At 36.7% G+C, this 16,943-nt stretch overlaps 1 protein-coding gene across 1 annotated transcript; it reads right to left on the bottom strand.

Annotated features, from left to right (window-relative positions):
- Positions 1–6,771: 6,771 nt before the first annotated feature.
- KERA (keratocan) lies at positions 6,772–16,529 on the bottom strand. The gene is made up of 3 exons (XM_059846812.1): positions 16,432–16,529; positions 13,975–14,869; positions 6,772–9,400 (listed from the first exon to the last, which is right to left on the bottom strand). The coding sequence occupies exons 2-3, from the start codon at positions 14,858–14,860 to the stop codon at positions 9,228–9,230; spliced, it is 1,059 nt and encodes a 352-aa protein (XP_059702795.1). The 5' UTR covers positions 14,861–14,869; positions 16,432–16,529; the 3' UTR covers positions 6,772–9,227.
- Between the last annotated feature and the right edge of the window lie 414 nt (positions 16,530–16,943).

The raw sequence follows: 16,943 nt of genomic DNA, 5'->3' as shown, positions 1-16,943 counted from the left end.
AAATTCACTTTTGCATTCCTGGAACCCCAGAGGAGGTAAGATCAGATATTTATCTGCCTTTAAAAAAAAAAAAACAACTGAAAAATATTTGACAGGTAACCTGTTCTTCAGTGAAAAAATAATTCAAGTTGGATTTCTTACATTCTAAAATATTAATTTAAATTTAAATTTAGTCTGTATCAATCAACATTAAGTATTCAGTTGTTTTCCCATCAGGAGTAAGATGACTTTACAAAGCCATCCCATTTAGATGGCCAAAGATTTTATATTAAGCAATGTTTGGACATTGCTTTATATTGACTTTTCTCCTTCAGCATGGACAATTTGTTTCAAGGGTTCCTAGACAAAAATAGGATGTTTTCATTGCATGATCTGAAATGGAGGCTAGCAAGAGGCACAACTTTGCTTTTGATCTTGTAGTACATCTGAGCCATGATTCAGCCCTAGAAAGTATTTCGGGGGCCATAGCACTTCTGCAAAGCCCAACAAGTAAACATGCCTCTGAAAATTCGTAGACCTTGGATCTTACATCTGCCAGTATCTGACATGTCAGCTGATAAAACTAAGTATATAAGCTGATAAAAAATGGAGAAGCATATGTTTTGCAGGATGAAGACTAAACCTGAGAAGCTGGCAGAGCTAATTTGCCTCTGACAATACTGAAATTACCTCTTCATGTGGTTTCCAACTAATGAAATAGATGGTTGTGGCCTATTACCATATTCCTTTTGGAATTCATTCTAAAAGGCATGAAAAAAAGCATGAAATACACAGAATACAGCAATGCATGATCTGAAGAAAGCTCAGGGATATTATTCACACATCTGCACACTTCCTTTGTGTTTGGGCTGTGCATTAATCAGCGCTTTAGTCAGCATTATAAATAGCAAGCACTTACTCTTAGTTGTTGCTGTCATGCCAGTTCCCAAACTCTAGCCCAGGCTGCAGGATTATAAATCTCAGACTATAAGCACCTTTGTGGACTGATATTTTCCAAGATTTCCAACTCACAGTTTTTCTCCCTAAAAGCTCATGAGCACCTTGTGTCTGCTTGCCCATTCTTTTCCTCTCGTGAAAAGGGATGCCCAGTAATGCTCTCAAGCTTCCTTCTTTCCCAACTGTCTTTCCTTCTTCCTCCTTTATGCCCTCATCACAAGTTTTTCCTCTTCCCTTCCTAGTCATCCTTTTCATGTCTTTTATTTTCTATCTTCTAGTATTTGACTTCTTTTTTCTTCTTCCTTATCAAGGTGTGGTTATATTGGTTACATGAAAAATAAAGGATAAAGTTGTTTTGTTACTTTTTCAGACACAGACCACAAGAGCCTTTTCCTATATCTGGAACTACTGAGTAAAAGTGGTAACAACTAAGGCTCTTGCACATATGTTGGAGATCTCTAAGATTTCCCCCTAAAAAGGCAGTTTTTCTACAACTACAATACTGTGAAAGGGCACTTTTTTAAAAAGTGGGAAAAGGCCATCTATAGGGCTAAAGTTAATATACCTTTCTAAGTAAAGAATGCCATCCACAGCTATTTTGACTGTGACCTGTTACCTGATTTCTGATTTGTTCATATCACATCACTTCCTCTTCATCACAGCTTCTATCTGCTCCTACAACTGACAAAATAACTCCATGATTTTGTGATGCAGACAAGGAAGTCTCACCTAGTCCTGGTCCAAGGCTGTACTATCTAATTTTATTGCAGTTTTTTTTTCACCTTTAAAAAGGACAAGGCTTAACTCATCTTTAGACAAGTTAAAAGGCATCAGTCTGAGGGCTAAGTCTCTTGAAAAAATAGGGATTTATATTCCCAGCAAGGAAGTTAACTAGAGTCAATAGCTCTAGTAATTCCCAGTACATCAGACATTTGGTTAAATTTGAAAAGACTCTTAAAATTATCATATATGTTACTACACACACACAGGGCAGGACAATTTAGAAATATTAAATATTTGCTCTTCAATAGGAGGGAAATATTCCATACAAAATGTGTCTTCTAGCAGATCAATGCAAAAAAGTTTATCTAACACGTTTCAAATTGTCTACTAATGACAAGATATGATTTTTCTAAGTTCATTTCTTTTAAATAAGGCAAACAAATTCCTCTGAAAGTAGTTTATGAAATAATGAAAACTTAATGCAAACTGTACAAGCACTTAGTATATTCTCCTATAAACACTAACAGCTTTCAAAGGAGAGGCAGTCTTTTTAGTTTCCTGGGGTTTTTTTAAACAAGTTAAATGTTTACATGAGCTTTCAACAGCACAAATGACTGCTGGGCTCTTCCTAAGCTGGTATGTTTTAAACAGTTTCTGAAGATCTAGAAATGTTGTCTGATGACTGTTTGGACCCAATCTCAGTGATCAGTATAGGAAAAAAATGTTTCTAACCAACCCTATTGACAGCCTGCTGTTTACCTGTGAAAAGGTAAAAAAGAGACAAATCTTTACACATTATTAGAAAACTCTGTGAGTGTTAATTCAGCCAATGCAATCAAAAGAGGCAGTTAGAGGGGATCAAAGTGTTTCCATTTCTGCATTCACAGCTTTCCACTGTTTCTTCCCTCTGAAGTCCCTCTGGGTTTGTGCCATAGCAGCAAGCTGCCCAAGCTTCATGATGGGTCTCCAAAGACCTGTACAAGTACTTGCACATACTTAAGTCTGACAGTTTGCCCCAGCTGCATCTTCATCTCTGTCTGTCTCGCTCTGGTTGGTTTTCTGCTTTGCATGTTTGCAATGAAATATATTTCAATGAGTTGTTGAATCCATTTTTGCATTGATTCCTACACATAATTCAGTGCCTTCATAAGTTGAGCTGCTGGTCATTTGCCTCAGCTCCTCAGACACAAGAGACCCTGTCTGTCATTCCCTCACCAAGCCCCGATGACCCATGTCAGAAGCAGCCCACCAGCAACAGGACTTATCCCCCTCCATGCCTTACAGTACCAACATTGGGAAAAATCCCAGTATGGAGCTAGTATTAAACCAGCAGGAAATAAAACCACCTGAGTGGTGGGACTTAAGCAGAGGATGTCTAAACATGGGGAAAGCAGGCACCACAGAAAGCCTTGAATCTCTGGGAGCACCTTTTTTCCTGAGTAAAAAAATGGAGGCCATAGTGCAGAGTTTTCAAAAGTAGGAAAATACAGGTATAAATCTTATTAATGCTTTGAGGAAAATCAGAAACATGGATAATACTGCAACTGAAATAATTTTCAATGTTCCTCAATACCTAATAAGTCTGCTACATTGATCCCAGACAGAATGCAGTTGTAAATAAAGAACAATGGAGAAAAAGAGGAAAGCATGGGAATTTTGGCTTGAGAACAGAAAATTTGCTTTTCTGATTGTTTGTTTATTTGATGGTCAGTCCAATGTAAAATTATTTATATTTATTTGAGGAGAAATTAATTATTTTAGTCTTCTTCAAATAAAAATGAAAAATAGCCCTCGCACCATGTTCATATGTGGTATTTTAAATTTAATGTTAAAGAACTTGCACCAAACCAAAATAAACACATAAATAATTAGCTTTTTAAAAGATCCAAACCAGTGAGACTTTTAGAGAAAACCTTCATGCACAGCTTTCTCTTCCCAAATTGGTCAGCAATTCAGAGGAAAGGAATGTGGGCACCTTGTTTCTGGGCAAATTTTAAGTGTAACTCACTTCTATTCTGCTACAAAGCAGAGTTGAGAAGGCTTGCTATCAGTCTTCTTCAGTAGAAGCAGTTCCAGTTATTGAAAGAAACAAATCTTTGGATTCACAAAAGAGCAGAAACCTTTAGTCTGGTGCTGACAACAGCCTCCTCTGAGAAAAAAATAAAAATCTACACTCCAAATCAATCTGCTTCTGATTCAGACAGGGTCTTGAGCCTAGATCCTATAATACCATGAAGTGTATCCTCACTGCCAGGAGAGAGAATCAGTGATTATTTGAAGTCCTGTTACAAAGCAGAGCATCACAAGGAGATTACCTTCCTCAAAATAGGCTTCCTAGAAGTGGGAGCATGATTTCAGACAAATTCAAGGATTTCAGTAACTGGTGAAGGGCACATCATGCTGCCTGGACATCCTAGCAACATGAATATTAAGTAAGAAACATTAACATTATTTTTTTTTTCTTTCCTTTCCTCTGGCTGAAAATATTTGCTTTTTTTTTTTTTTCTGAATCCACTAAGATTTCATAAAAATGGTTATAGACCATTTTAATGAATAAAAATATTTTAAAAACCTAGCTTCACTGAGAGCTGCTGAGTCCATATGTCACTTTCCTTGCCCCAGTCCCTAATTAAGAACAGCTTTTCTTTGTGGAAGATGTGATTCTAGTTTCTTCATAAATTTTCCTAGAAAAAAGACTGGGAGTGGGGAGACATAGTCTCAAAATAGATTTCCAGATATACTCTACCTACAAGGCAGCAGCAGCCTGGGTCTGCAAAGAGACACTGGGGGAGGTGTGAGCACTGTGAGCAGGGGGGCTGTTCTGCTGCCATGGCTGTGTGCAGGCAGGGCAACCCTTTCCCTAGGGAATTCCAGAGGGAGCTGAACTGCCAGGGAAGGGCAGGACATCAGGACAGAAAATTTGCTGCATAATGATGCCTAAGCTAAAAAAAACAGAAGAAACTAAATAAAGCTGATAGGCAGATAGTTTGGTCAAATGGATGTAGAATCATAAAGTGATTTAGATTGGAACAGTCCTTTAGGATCATCTAATTCCAAGAGCTCTGTCATGGGCACAGAACCTTCCACTACACCAGGTTGCTCAGATCCCCATCCAGCCTGGCCTTGAACACTTCCAAGCATGGGGCACCTACAACTTCTCTTGTGCAGGCTGAGCAGCCACAGCCCTCTCTGTCTTCACAGGAGAGATGTTCCAGCCTCCTGATAATCTCAGTGACCCTCCTCTCGACTCATCCCACTGCTACAGAAATCAAAACAAAACCAGTAAGGAGAATATACAGGCTGTTGGCTGCAGTGCAGGGAGTATAAGACAAAACTGTTTGGGGAAAGATTTTGAATTCATTAAAGTGTAGATTTGCTGGAACTAGCACTGTTAGAGCAAGCACAGGGCTTAGAGACAATATCACTTCTACTAATGGGTGAGACAGTAAGTGAGCTAGGACAGAACATGGTTTGAATTATGGATATTGTTTCATACACTCAACCTGAAGTGGTTATTGCTATTCCTGATTATCATTACACAGACAGTGTGGGGCCCTCTCATCATGTTTAAATGGGTAAGCAAGTCTGGGTAAAAAAAAATGCAATTATGGAAGAGACTTTCAGTCAAGAGAAAGACATTAACTTGCTGACTTTAACAGCACCAAGGATTCTCAGCCATGCTTGGCAGAAGAGGGATATTAGCTGTTTAACAATCAACACAGAAATGTAGATGTTACAGTAACCTAATTCCAGGTAGGTAATGAAAATAACTGCAATTTGATATCAGCAAATACTTCTTCTAGGCTGGAAAAATGATCAGCAACTACTTGTAGCAAACATTGGAAACCATTTGGGTGCAGCAAGGGTCACTAAAAATCCGTCAATGTGCTGGAGTTAGTAATTACAAAAATGCAAGTTAGTTTTCTAGTTGTCTCCTGAATTTTTACCTCAGTGTTTGTGTTCAGTTGTCCTACAGGCTGCTGTGGTCACTGGCATCTATGCATGATTGTTATGGTGGTGTTTTGCCCTCAGAATGTTGAAGAATAGTGGTAGCACACTGGACTCTTGTGAAAGAAACAGAAAATGTCAGAGAACAGTATGGAGCAGGGGGAATCACACATGTGGCTAAATTTTTAACTATGCTGGCAGCATCTGAAAAGGACTTTTCTTCCTGCAGAGCCAGCTGTGTTATGAAACCCCACAGCCTTTCGATAGATCCAGCATTCCAGCCTCCAGTCATGCTGGCAGACATGTCAGAAAAGTCTGGGTATTTTTCAGTTCTTGAGTCTCTCACTTTGCTTTAATACTTTTCTTTACAGGACAACTGTCTGTACCCTGGCTGAGGTGACAGCACATCTGTGTTAACAACCCTAATTTCAGAATTACCTAATATGTAAGATGGATTTCTGCAAAAAGCACTGGATGTTTGTGGTTTGATTAGTGATGGACCATGGCTGCAGTGTGCTTATGGTGACCTGTTCTCAGCTTGTCATACTTGTAAAAGTCTTTGTTTCCATGGTATTCCATTCAAAACTGATTGCAATGTGTTCTGACAAGTAGGGAAAGCAAACTGTTCTGTGATGCCAGCTGCACTTTCAGACAGGACAGCTGAGAAGTGTGTTCCTCCCTTCTTTCAGAGGAAAAGAACACCATTTTTTCTGAACCAGGAAATATCTGTGGGAAGTCTTAGAGAAATCTTGGATTAGGAAGAATTAAGATCAGACTTTCAAGCACAGTGATGCTTTTTACATTGTATTACTGAGTCTCAACATTAGGAAAAAGACAATGGGTTTTACATATTCCTTTCTAGTCTTCTGGCACAATGAATGAACTGACTGTGTAGTGGCTAAAAGCCTACATTGTTCAGTACCACACAATAATGCAATTTAGGCCTGCTTTTGTAGTCTGAAAGGAAATTTCACCAACTTTACCAGGATGGCTCAGAATCTTAAAACTGTTGCAAATGGCCACGCACATGCAGTAAAGAAACTTAACCCCCAATCAATATTGATTTATTTTGTGAAGGTCACTGCAGCAGCATAACTGGTTTTTATTCTACTTTGTAGAGCTGGCTCTGGGAGAGAGCATCAAGATGGAACAAATTAGCCTAAGTGAGAATACTTAAGATTTTCTCTTTATTAAGTAATTCCCAGACATGGAGTCAGTGCATTGCAGTGTAGAAGGTGCAGAATATAGAGCACTTGGCAGCAGCAGCTCTTCAGCCCAACAGACGTTTGTCCAGGTTGGCTCACGAATTTTCACTTCTCTCAGATTAACTGGGATTTGACAGTAGCAAATCTTGAGTGTCAATCTGCATGTGTTCTAGAATTGTTGCATGGCATAGTACTGACTATTTGAAGGACTGATTTATAAGGATTTCCACATTACACTGCATTGGAAAAATAGCAGTACAGCTGGTGAAAATTACTGTTAAAAATTATTTCATCACATCTTGTGCTCTTGATTCCATCACATAATGCCCCTATCCAGCAAATGGAATACCTTGATGCTCTAGCATCCCTTTATGATTTTGCATATCAACCTTTGCTATATTTAAGCTTAACATCTCTCTGGGAAGGTTTTGTCTTTTCTTCAATGTTTATATGGTACCTAAAAGGGTGATTTTTACTGGATCTTCAAGATCCTTTCTGTACTATTGGAACTGTAAATAAGATTAATAAATGTGTATATGCCTGTGAATATTCACTTTGAAGTACCTGTATTTGCTCTTTGTTTAAAGTAGAAGTTAATTTCCAAGTACAAGAACATAATTATTGTTATAATTTAATTAGTAGTATTGTCACATAATTATTTTTCCAAAAATAAATTACTGTGCTATTATTGAGTAAGAACATATCTAAACATGCATACATATTGTAAAGACTTTTTAAATCTGTATTTTTTCATATAGGGTGAACACAGAGGTACAGAAAATACTTTTGTTAGAAGGATAGGAGTTTCTCAGCAAGCTCATAAAAAGAACAGCAAAAATAAGTGATTTAGTGATCAGATTTCTGAATGGGTTATTCCTATGCTGGGTTTCTACACTAGGTTATTTCCACAAGTTCTCTGGATCAGAATAAGGACTGATTTTCAGATAAAAAGGTTTGATTGTCAGAAATGACTGTTCTCAACACTTTGAAAAATCTACTTTTAAGAAAATACCTAATCTGCAAAGCAAAAATTATACCATGTGCATAGTCTTTAAATGCTTGCTACTGAGGCCAGTCTTAAAATGTCAGCAATAGATGCAACTAATTACTTCTATCTAGAAATGCAAGAAGACTGAAATAATGACTGATGGATAGTCTGCTGTGCTGGTTAGCAGAAATAAGAATGTCATACTCTGTCAGTGTATAGTTGACTCCAATATTCAAATCATTTATTGAAAGCCAATGTTATAAAATAGAAAAAAATCAACTAGATTTTATAAAATCAGCCATATTTCATTAAAATTTACCTTTTGATATCTCCCTTGTTAGTGAATTGTCAATGTTTGTGTTCTAATAATCTGGACTTCTCTAAAATCAGTATTATTGTTTTCATGTATGTGAGTTAGCAGATAGCTGAATACTGCTCTGAGTTGATTGTATTTGCTTAAATGATACAGTTCCTACACAAGTGCTCTCCTAGTTCAGTAAATAATTGGGAGGGGATGTATCTCTGAATTTCTTAATTTTCTCTTCATCACCATTGCGTTAACTAGCCATTCAAATTTTTCTCAAGTATCTAGTCCATGTAATCATTACTATTCTTGGTTGTAACTCTCTGCAAACTAAAATTAACCAAATATTCAATGATGATCCCAAAGTTGCAGAAAGAAATGGTGTCAAAACTAGAAATGGAATAAAAAAGCAGAAAACTGGGGCTTGAGAGAACAGGATCATATCTCATGTTCTCTTATCCCTGGATTTGAGTTGAAGCAGTTTTTTCCAGTTCTGAAATTCACTGAATGAATCCCTACAATGATATATATTCAGTATACTTTTTGGATGCTAAGCCTCATGTACTTTTCACCTTAAAAGTATTAATCTTCAAAGGATGGCAGCAATTTATGGGTTATTTGCATGTCAAGTGGTTGTTCACCACGAGTCACTATCTGAAATGTCAGTGGCAGTTCTGATAACTAGTAATCATGCAGCTCATCATTTTATTAGCATATGTATTTGGCCAAGTGCACCCAAATTCATTGTGTTAGTTACTATATAACAAAATTAGGACCCATAACCTGTCTATAGGAATTATGTTAGCAGGGTAGACATTGCCACATTTGACAAGAAAGATGGAGTAAGTAAAGGTTTTCTTTGGAATACTTGGTATCTTACACCAATGATTTTCAATATATTCACATTACGAATTTATAGGATAAGGTGTTAAGCACATGTTTCAGGTCCATACAAAATCCCTTCTGAATGAACAACCTTTTGAGTTGTAGAAAAGATACAAGCAAAGAAAAAAATTAAAGTCAAATAAAGCTGTTACTTCTTGATTGGAGTTAGAACAAGTTTCATTCCAGCAAAACTTGTATCTTAGCACTCTCACGGTACAAGAGTGGCACTGCAATATCTTTATATGACAACAGCTTGAAGTAGTCGGAAACAAATCATGATGTCCAGTGGGATTGGAGGCTGAATTTCATTTCCATCCAGACGAAGGTATCGGAGGCGAGGGATGTTCCCATAATAACCATAATCTTCCTCTAGGGCAATGGAAACTGGACATATCTGAGTGCCATTGACACCTGAAAATGTAAATCAACAGGTTAGGTTATTTCCATGGGAAAAGTTCATGAAGAGAAAATTCACTTAGGACACAAATAAAGTGAACTTCCACTGATGTTAGCATGGGAGACTGTTGCTTTTGTTTCCATTTAAATACTTTGTTGATTGAAAACATATAATGTGAGCTGGATCAGTGAATCGCATATTTACTGTGGTGCAATGATGAAAAAAGGCCATTAGATGCATAATTTATCCTTGGACGAAGGGGATACTAACTTATACAACTACATGGTGAGCATTGAGAAATAGCTCTTTACACTCTGGTGAGCAAGGCAAGATAACTTCTGACAAGTTTTGAACATCTTATTTCAATGTCAGTACATTAATTTTAGGTTGATAATATTCCCCAATGAAGATCTTGCATCCAAAACAATAGCAGTATTGAATCAGAGGAACTTTTTGTATAGAGTTTTTAATTTTTAACATCTGTACTTTTCTGTTCTCTGACATTATTAGGTGGCTTTGGTTCTAATTGCAAGAATATAACTTGTGCAATGGGATATTTTTCTTCCTAATCCGAAAGCTAACAAGTCCTCAAAATTCTACATACATCACGCATAATTTTTTTCTGTATAGATAAAATTTGAAACTATGGCTTCAATCATTACCCATATTCTGAAGTGTTGAATAGCTTGGGCTTTTTGTCTCCTCTAGGTTACCTCTGCACTGTCACTTGGCTAGAATGCTTTTTATATTTTATCTTTAGTTGTTAAATAGTCAGGCAGCCTCAAAATAGCCTCTAGAGAACACTGAAGTGTTGTTTGTTTGTCAAAGATGTCAAATTCCTTGACCAAATTACAATATTTTTTGATTGATCTAACTGCTTGAGGATCCTGGCCCCAGACTAACTGAAAAAAAAAAAAAAAGAGTGACTGGAGAATGTGTATGTAACAGATTTTTTGGAACAACTTTCTTTACTAACAAAAAGATAGGAAAAAAATTTCTCCCTTTATATTTAATGACACCATGCACAAATCTTCTGACTACAATCCCCAAAATCAGAGAAATGTTATGAAGTAAAAATAACAACATAACTTACTTTTGTTTCCCATAACTCTTTTTTTTTTCCCCTCCACTCTATTTTGAAAAGCTGCCCAGATGTTTGCAACATCTTGGAAGTGGACTCTATCTTTGTCATGGAAACTAGATAAATACATCCAGTTGGCCAAGGCCCAAAGCTTTTGTTATATCCGTGATAGCAAAATGTGTTTGTTTATCCTGTGAAATTAGATTAATGTTGGCAAAGCTTTTGGTATTTTTGGAAGAAACAAGCTACAAGCTTATCTCTATGTGTGAATTTACAACACAGAAAGCTTAAGAATTTTCATTACAAAGGCAGCTATTTAAAGTTTTGGGTGAACCAACACTATCTATCAGAAAATATCTGCTTTGTTTGATCAGCACTACTGTTCATAGAGACAAGATGGCTTCAAGTGTATCCTAAATCTCTGTCTTCTCTGACCAAAAACTATCTCACTGCACTTATTTTCCCTGAGTTAATTACTCCAAGCTTGGAGTGAGGCAGCAGTTATCTAACCACAGGCCACCTAGGAAGAAGTTATTTCCTGATGATGTGTGGTATGAATTGGTTTGGTTTTTATTGTTCTCTTCCCATTAACAGTAAATCCTACCCAAACTATCAGGGGAGTAAAAGCCTCTCTCTTTTTTTCTCTCTTTCAATACTTTTCATGGATATATTGCTGAATTTTGTTAAAGTAGGAGGAACAGGTTATTCCCTCCAGAGATACAATTCACCTTGCCATGACCCACGTAGAATTTGTGTCAGCCTATGTAAACAATTTAAACTCTCTGTATAAACTCTAGAGAGAGGTGAATACTTCCAAAAGGGGACTGATAGCTCCTTAAGATGGGATGAATTTCCCTATACAATTGTGTTTCCCTTTCCATTGAGAAGGAGGTCTGTATGACTACCACAAATTAGATAAAAAAATATAGGATAGTTTAATCAAAGATGAATTCCACCACTTTTCAACAGAATTGTTATGTCCTTTAATATTTAAACATGAAACCTAGAGCTGCTGTAAGGGAAAACTGCCAAAGCTCTCATTAATGGCTAATACTGTATGACTGCTGCAGAAATGCAGAAGATCTTTTTCCAGTAAAAATTTAGAAACAAAATTTAGATACATGGCCCAGGGAATTCTCCCTTTCTCTAAATGTGGAATAATATTAGCTCACAGTATCTATCTTGGCCTCCTGGTGTTCTTCCAGGGGAACTTACTGTTTACTCCCTTTCAGCTGTCCTTTGATAGCACTGTAATAATACCACCTGCTTACCCTTGCTCACTCGTTACATCATTTCATACCTTCTCTTTGCTTACTTTAACATTCTCTTTTCCATTATTTAACAATTCCCCAGAGCCTCACAAGTGTATCTCCCAGGTAAATATGTAGACATGGGTGCTTTAAAATTCCAGGTAAATATGTACCCATGTGTGTTTTAAAATGTGTGTTTTAAAATAGAACAAATGTGTTGCAAATCTGTTGGAGCCATAGTTAGTTTCACATTTAAGTTGATTTTGATTCCAAAATTAGAACAGTTTTTTTTCCTCTGTGTATTGACATCCTCAGGGAAGGGACTACAGTGGAAATTCTTGAGACAAATGATGAGGCTATCATTGGCTTTCCTGGGCTTCAGAAGAAGACCTTGTATCTTCATAAATGGTCTCTGGAGAAATAAGGCCATGCACTTATTTGAAGGATTGATATTACAAAATAGCATTCAATAAAACATAGTCAAATGGTATTTACATAGAAATGCTGATGTCTGAACTCTTGCAACAACAGTGTAACTATGATTCACCAATAGAAAATAAAACAGTGATTTGCAGTTGTGAAGAGAATTAATCTTATAAAAAGGGCTCATACTGCACACATAAAAGTAAACCTTCAGCACAACTCTTTTGTGAAGAAATCAGATCAGGACTTTACAGATATTTTTCCTTCAAACCTTTTACATTGATTATCCTAAAATTATGACTGATCTGGCTATAAGAAGACAAAACCAATCTGCAGAATTAGTGTCAGTTCTTACTACTCTGGCCTGATGGAATTACATTCCTTTTTTGCAATCCTAAAGGCCCTTTAAGATATTATCTATTAAAGTCTCATGGAGACTATGTCATTATACCTTACTTCCTGAACAATTATTCTATGTGGTAAAATATCCTTACATGATACCCAAGTTTCAGTTTCATTGCACCTATTTTATATTCAGTTACTAAAAATTTCCTTTTTTTTTCCTTTTTTTGGCTAAAGTCACTTAGACACAAGCCAACTTGTGCCTAATTTGACAATGATTTTTGAAAAGTGGCAAAGATATTAAGGAATACAAGATTTGTGGAAAAGCATCATGATTCAGTTTCACAGGTAATGTATCACTGGAACACGAGACTTGATTTTGTACATACCACAAAAGTTAATTTTCGTGGTCTTAAGCTTTGTCAAACTTACTCAGGGAAGGAAGAGGACTGGACAGCTCTTTAAATACTACCTAGATACAAAACTGTTCTTAAACTGGACAGGCTACATTCCATTGATTTCAATTTTGTGTCTACTTGAAGTGACAGAATAAAGTCTGCACCTGAGGCCTTGCAGTGAAGCAATTAAAATGAATCTCTTAGTAACCAGGGGGCAATTAAATATGTTCAGAAACAACATCTGTCATAAGCTTTAGCTCTAATTAACAGATAAAATTCTTGCAGGCCACTTAAATATGTGCCAGTTATACAAATTTGTTTATTTATTTATATGATTTCACATTTTTATTTTGCCAAATGCAAAGAATAAATGTAAATTGTCAAGAAGTATCTTCATTTCCTAGGTCCTTGTTTTGTGCAAAAGCCAAACCATTATTTTTCGTATATTTTTGGGCTACAATGGCACAAAAAAGTGGTAAGGGACCATGTATTCAAATAAATCACCATGATGAGAAGATAAATATAGAAACTTGGCTTCCTTCTGTGCAGTGGTGAATAAAAAGTCATCATTTTTATTTTGGCTTTTGGCCTTAAATGAAGTGCTCCCTGATTAGATACTTTCATTATATGGAGTATGTAATGTCCCTAACCACCACACTCCCTCTATACCTGGATGAATTTGGAAACAGTCCTGGAAATGAAACTATTAAAATCAACAGGCTTCTGTTGCCTTGGGTATAAAACCTTGTCTCATTTACACAAAATGGAAAACTTTGGAGGACATTAATCTTAATAGAACATACATGCTGTAAAATCAGTAAAATACAAAAGCAGTTTGCTCAGAGAGGTGGTGGATACCCCACCCCTGGCAAATTTAAAGGTCAGGCTGGACAGGGCTCTGAGAAACCTCATCAAATATCCCTGCTTGTTTCAGGAAGGCTGGAATGAACAACCTCTAGAGGTCCCTTCCTTCCCAAATTATTCAAAGATTCCATGATTTTAATCACTTTATCTCAAAGAGAATTTTTATAGTTAAGTAGATATTTAAAATGGAAATGGTTTTGAAGGGTTTCACACTGGTAATACACACTTACTTTTGATTTTGTTGTGATCAAGATGAAGATGCTCAAGGTGAGCATTGATTGGTGGAATTTTAGTGAGCTGATTGTGAGACAGCTGTAGGTCTAGAATAGATGAAACATTAAACCCATTGGAAGGGATTCCATCATCAGATAGCTTATTGTAGTTCAGCCTAAGGAAAGTCACTTTGGGTATTGCACTGAAGTAGTTTTCTGGTATAACTTCGATGGAGTTGTTGTCCAAAAACAGCTGCAGTGTATTAGCTGGAATGCTTAAAGGCATTTTCTTGAGTGAATTTTTTGCTATGTTGAGCTGCATAAGGTTGTTGAGTCCTTGGAAAGTGTCACTTTGAAGAGCGCTGTCCAACAAACTGTTCTGGTGCAGGTCTAACATAGTGAGGTTTTCCAAGTGGCTGAAGACTCCTTCTGGGATTTTGGAGATTTTGTTTCTAGCTAGTCTTAGCTGCTCCAGACCCACTGGTAGCGGGGCAGGCACCTCTTCCAATTCGTTATCTTCAAGGAATAAGTAGAGCAGCCTTTTCAGCTTGCTCAGCACACCACTCTCAATCCCACTGTTGGTGATCTTATTCTTGTTCAGATTTATCCACCTCAGATGAGTGGCATTGGCAAAAGGCTTCTCTGAAATTGTTTCAATTTGATTGTTTTGAAGATAGAGGTACCAAATTCTGGCTGGAATTGGAGGTATTTCTTTAAGTCCTTTGTTATCACAGTATAATGCATTGGGGAAACTAGGAGGACAAAAGCACTCCTGAGGGCACTCAGAAGTATAGTGGGACCAGTGGCCAGGATCCAGATCATCATAAACTTGTCTCACAGTTCGAGTCCACACAGAATTGACCAAGAATAAGAGCAAAAGGCTTGTATAGACTTTTAGAATCATGGTGTTTGCCTTGGAAGGGGAAAAAAAACAATTAGCTATTTCTCAATGAAACTCCCTAGAAGCATACTAGATTAACAATGCAATTTTGCACATAAAATAATATTTCCTTTATAAACAGCCAAATTCTTTCCTCTAGGGTGGTATCCATGCCCTGTTAAGGAAAAACTGAAAAGTAATATAAAAGGTATAAACAATTCTGTGCTATATGTTGATCAACATTTCCCTGATTCAGCTTAGACTCCACAATGGCTACCAGTTTGACTGGTGTTCATGCAAATATCATTTCAAAAAAAAATGAAAATGTGGATCATTTTTAGACAATAAATCAGTACCTCTTTTACATTTGTGTAAGCTTTCCTGTACAGACTTATAATCTACATTATATAATGGTTAATCTTCAGAAAAGATATCATTACCATGATGATATAAATGCTATTGTACTCAGTGTTCCTCCTTTTAAAATTAATCATCCCCTCTTTTCTGTTTTTGCTCTCTCTTAAATTATAATGGCATCTGGATCAGATTTTCCAGGGTCTCTTGTCTTCATTGAAAAGTGGAAGATCAAATAGTGTTTTAACAGCTGTTTGTTGGGCATGGTCTTAAAAGCTTGGAGGGAATATGTTTGACTAATCCATTCCCTGCCTCACTCACTCTCTCATATCCAAAGTTACAAATTTCCTTCCCTAAAGCAAACAGACAAAACAAATGCCTGCCCTAAATGACACAAAAAATAAGCCCTAACCAAATTATATCCACAATAAATAAATCCTGACCTAACTGTTCATATAGCTTTATGCATATTTTAACTATTTTTCCTACTTAATTATATGATTTTTTTAGCCTCTTCCACAGTTATAATTATGAACAAAATTATCACTGATAATTTACTCAGAAAGGAAATATTTGTGTAGCACAAAAAGAGTGCATTACAAACTCTGTTATCTTGCTTACTGGCTCATGAAGGTTAACAAGCATTTTACAATGTAGAGGCAAAAGACAGATAGCTGAAATTTCTGGTCAAAATTAGGAAGTTGGCTTTGACAAAAATAGTATTTAAATAAATGTAAGCTCTCTCATAGGATTAATGCACCAGTAATGTTAAGAGTTCAGTTAAGTTGCTGCATATGATATGTAGTAATTTAATTGTTTTCAACATTGTTATTAGCAGTAACAAGTGCAGAATCCTATAGCTTTTCCAACCCCAGAAGCTGCTATCTGGAAGCATTTCAAAGAAAGGGACAAATAAAGCATTTTTAAATATCATTTCTATTTCACACAGTGAATTTGCAACCTTCTTGCTCTGTAAATATTCATGACCTTAATAACACTTTAAAGAAGGAATATAAAGCAATTTACCTTGTTAGTCAAGTTCCTGCAGCTATCTGAAGCCAGTTAGAAATCACTGTAAATTCACCGCTTTTGGCTGCTAACCCCTGTGTTTGTTTCCTGCCCTCCTAAGAATTAGCAGCACATAAAACTGGAAGCACATGCTAGTATTCCCAGATGTATTTCCATGCACACCTTATTAGCTATTTCTTCTAGTTTGACATTGTTTCAGAGTTTGGGCTTACCTCAGCTTTCTTGGATCTTCTTCTCTTTCTATTGGTCCCTGTTGTTAGACTGTAATAGCTTGAGTCAGGCTACAAGCCGTGTTCTAGGAATACAGCCTCATATATACGCATCAGTGCTTACAGCTTTTAACCCCTGAAACTGCTAAGGCACCTCAGCACCTAGGCTGGGAAAGAAGGAAAGCCTGGCCTTAATATCAACCAGCCTCTGAGCTGAAGGCATTGGATTTTTTCATGTTCTATCAGATGAGGGCAGCTGGTCTAGATGAAACAGGTAGCCCAAAGTGTACATTTATTCAAGATTTTTGTTAGAAGATACTTTACAGGCAAAGCTGACTTACATCATAACTCATTCTCATAATACCTGACTTGGCCACAAAGGATTAAAACCAGTGCCATCTGTTTCTGCGGAAATATTTTATTTGATTTTTATTAAATGCAGATGCTGTCATGCCATTTAAAGACAAAATTCTTGATTAGGAGAAGAAGAGAGCAAATGCATTTGCTAAGAATTT

The sequence above is a fragment of the Haemorhous mexicanus genome, chromosome 5 (genome assembly GCF_027477595.1).
Source record: "Haemorhous mexicanus isolate bHaeMex1 chromosome 5, bHaeMex1.pri, whole genome shotgun sequence".
Lineage (NCBI taxonomy): Eukaryota > Metazoa > Chordata > Aves > Passeriformes > Fringillidae > Haemorhous > Haemorhous mexicanus.
This window is presented reverse-complemented; position numbering and strand designations above follow the sequence as displayed.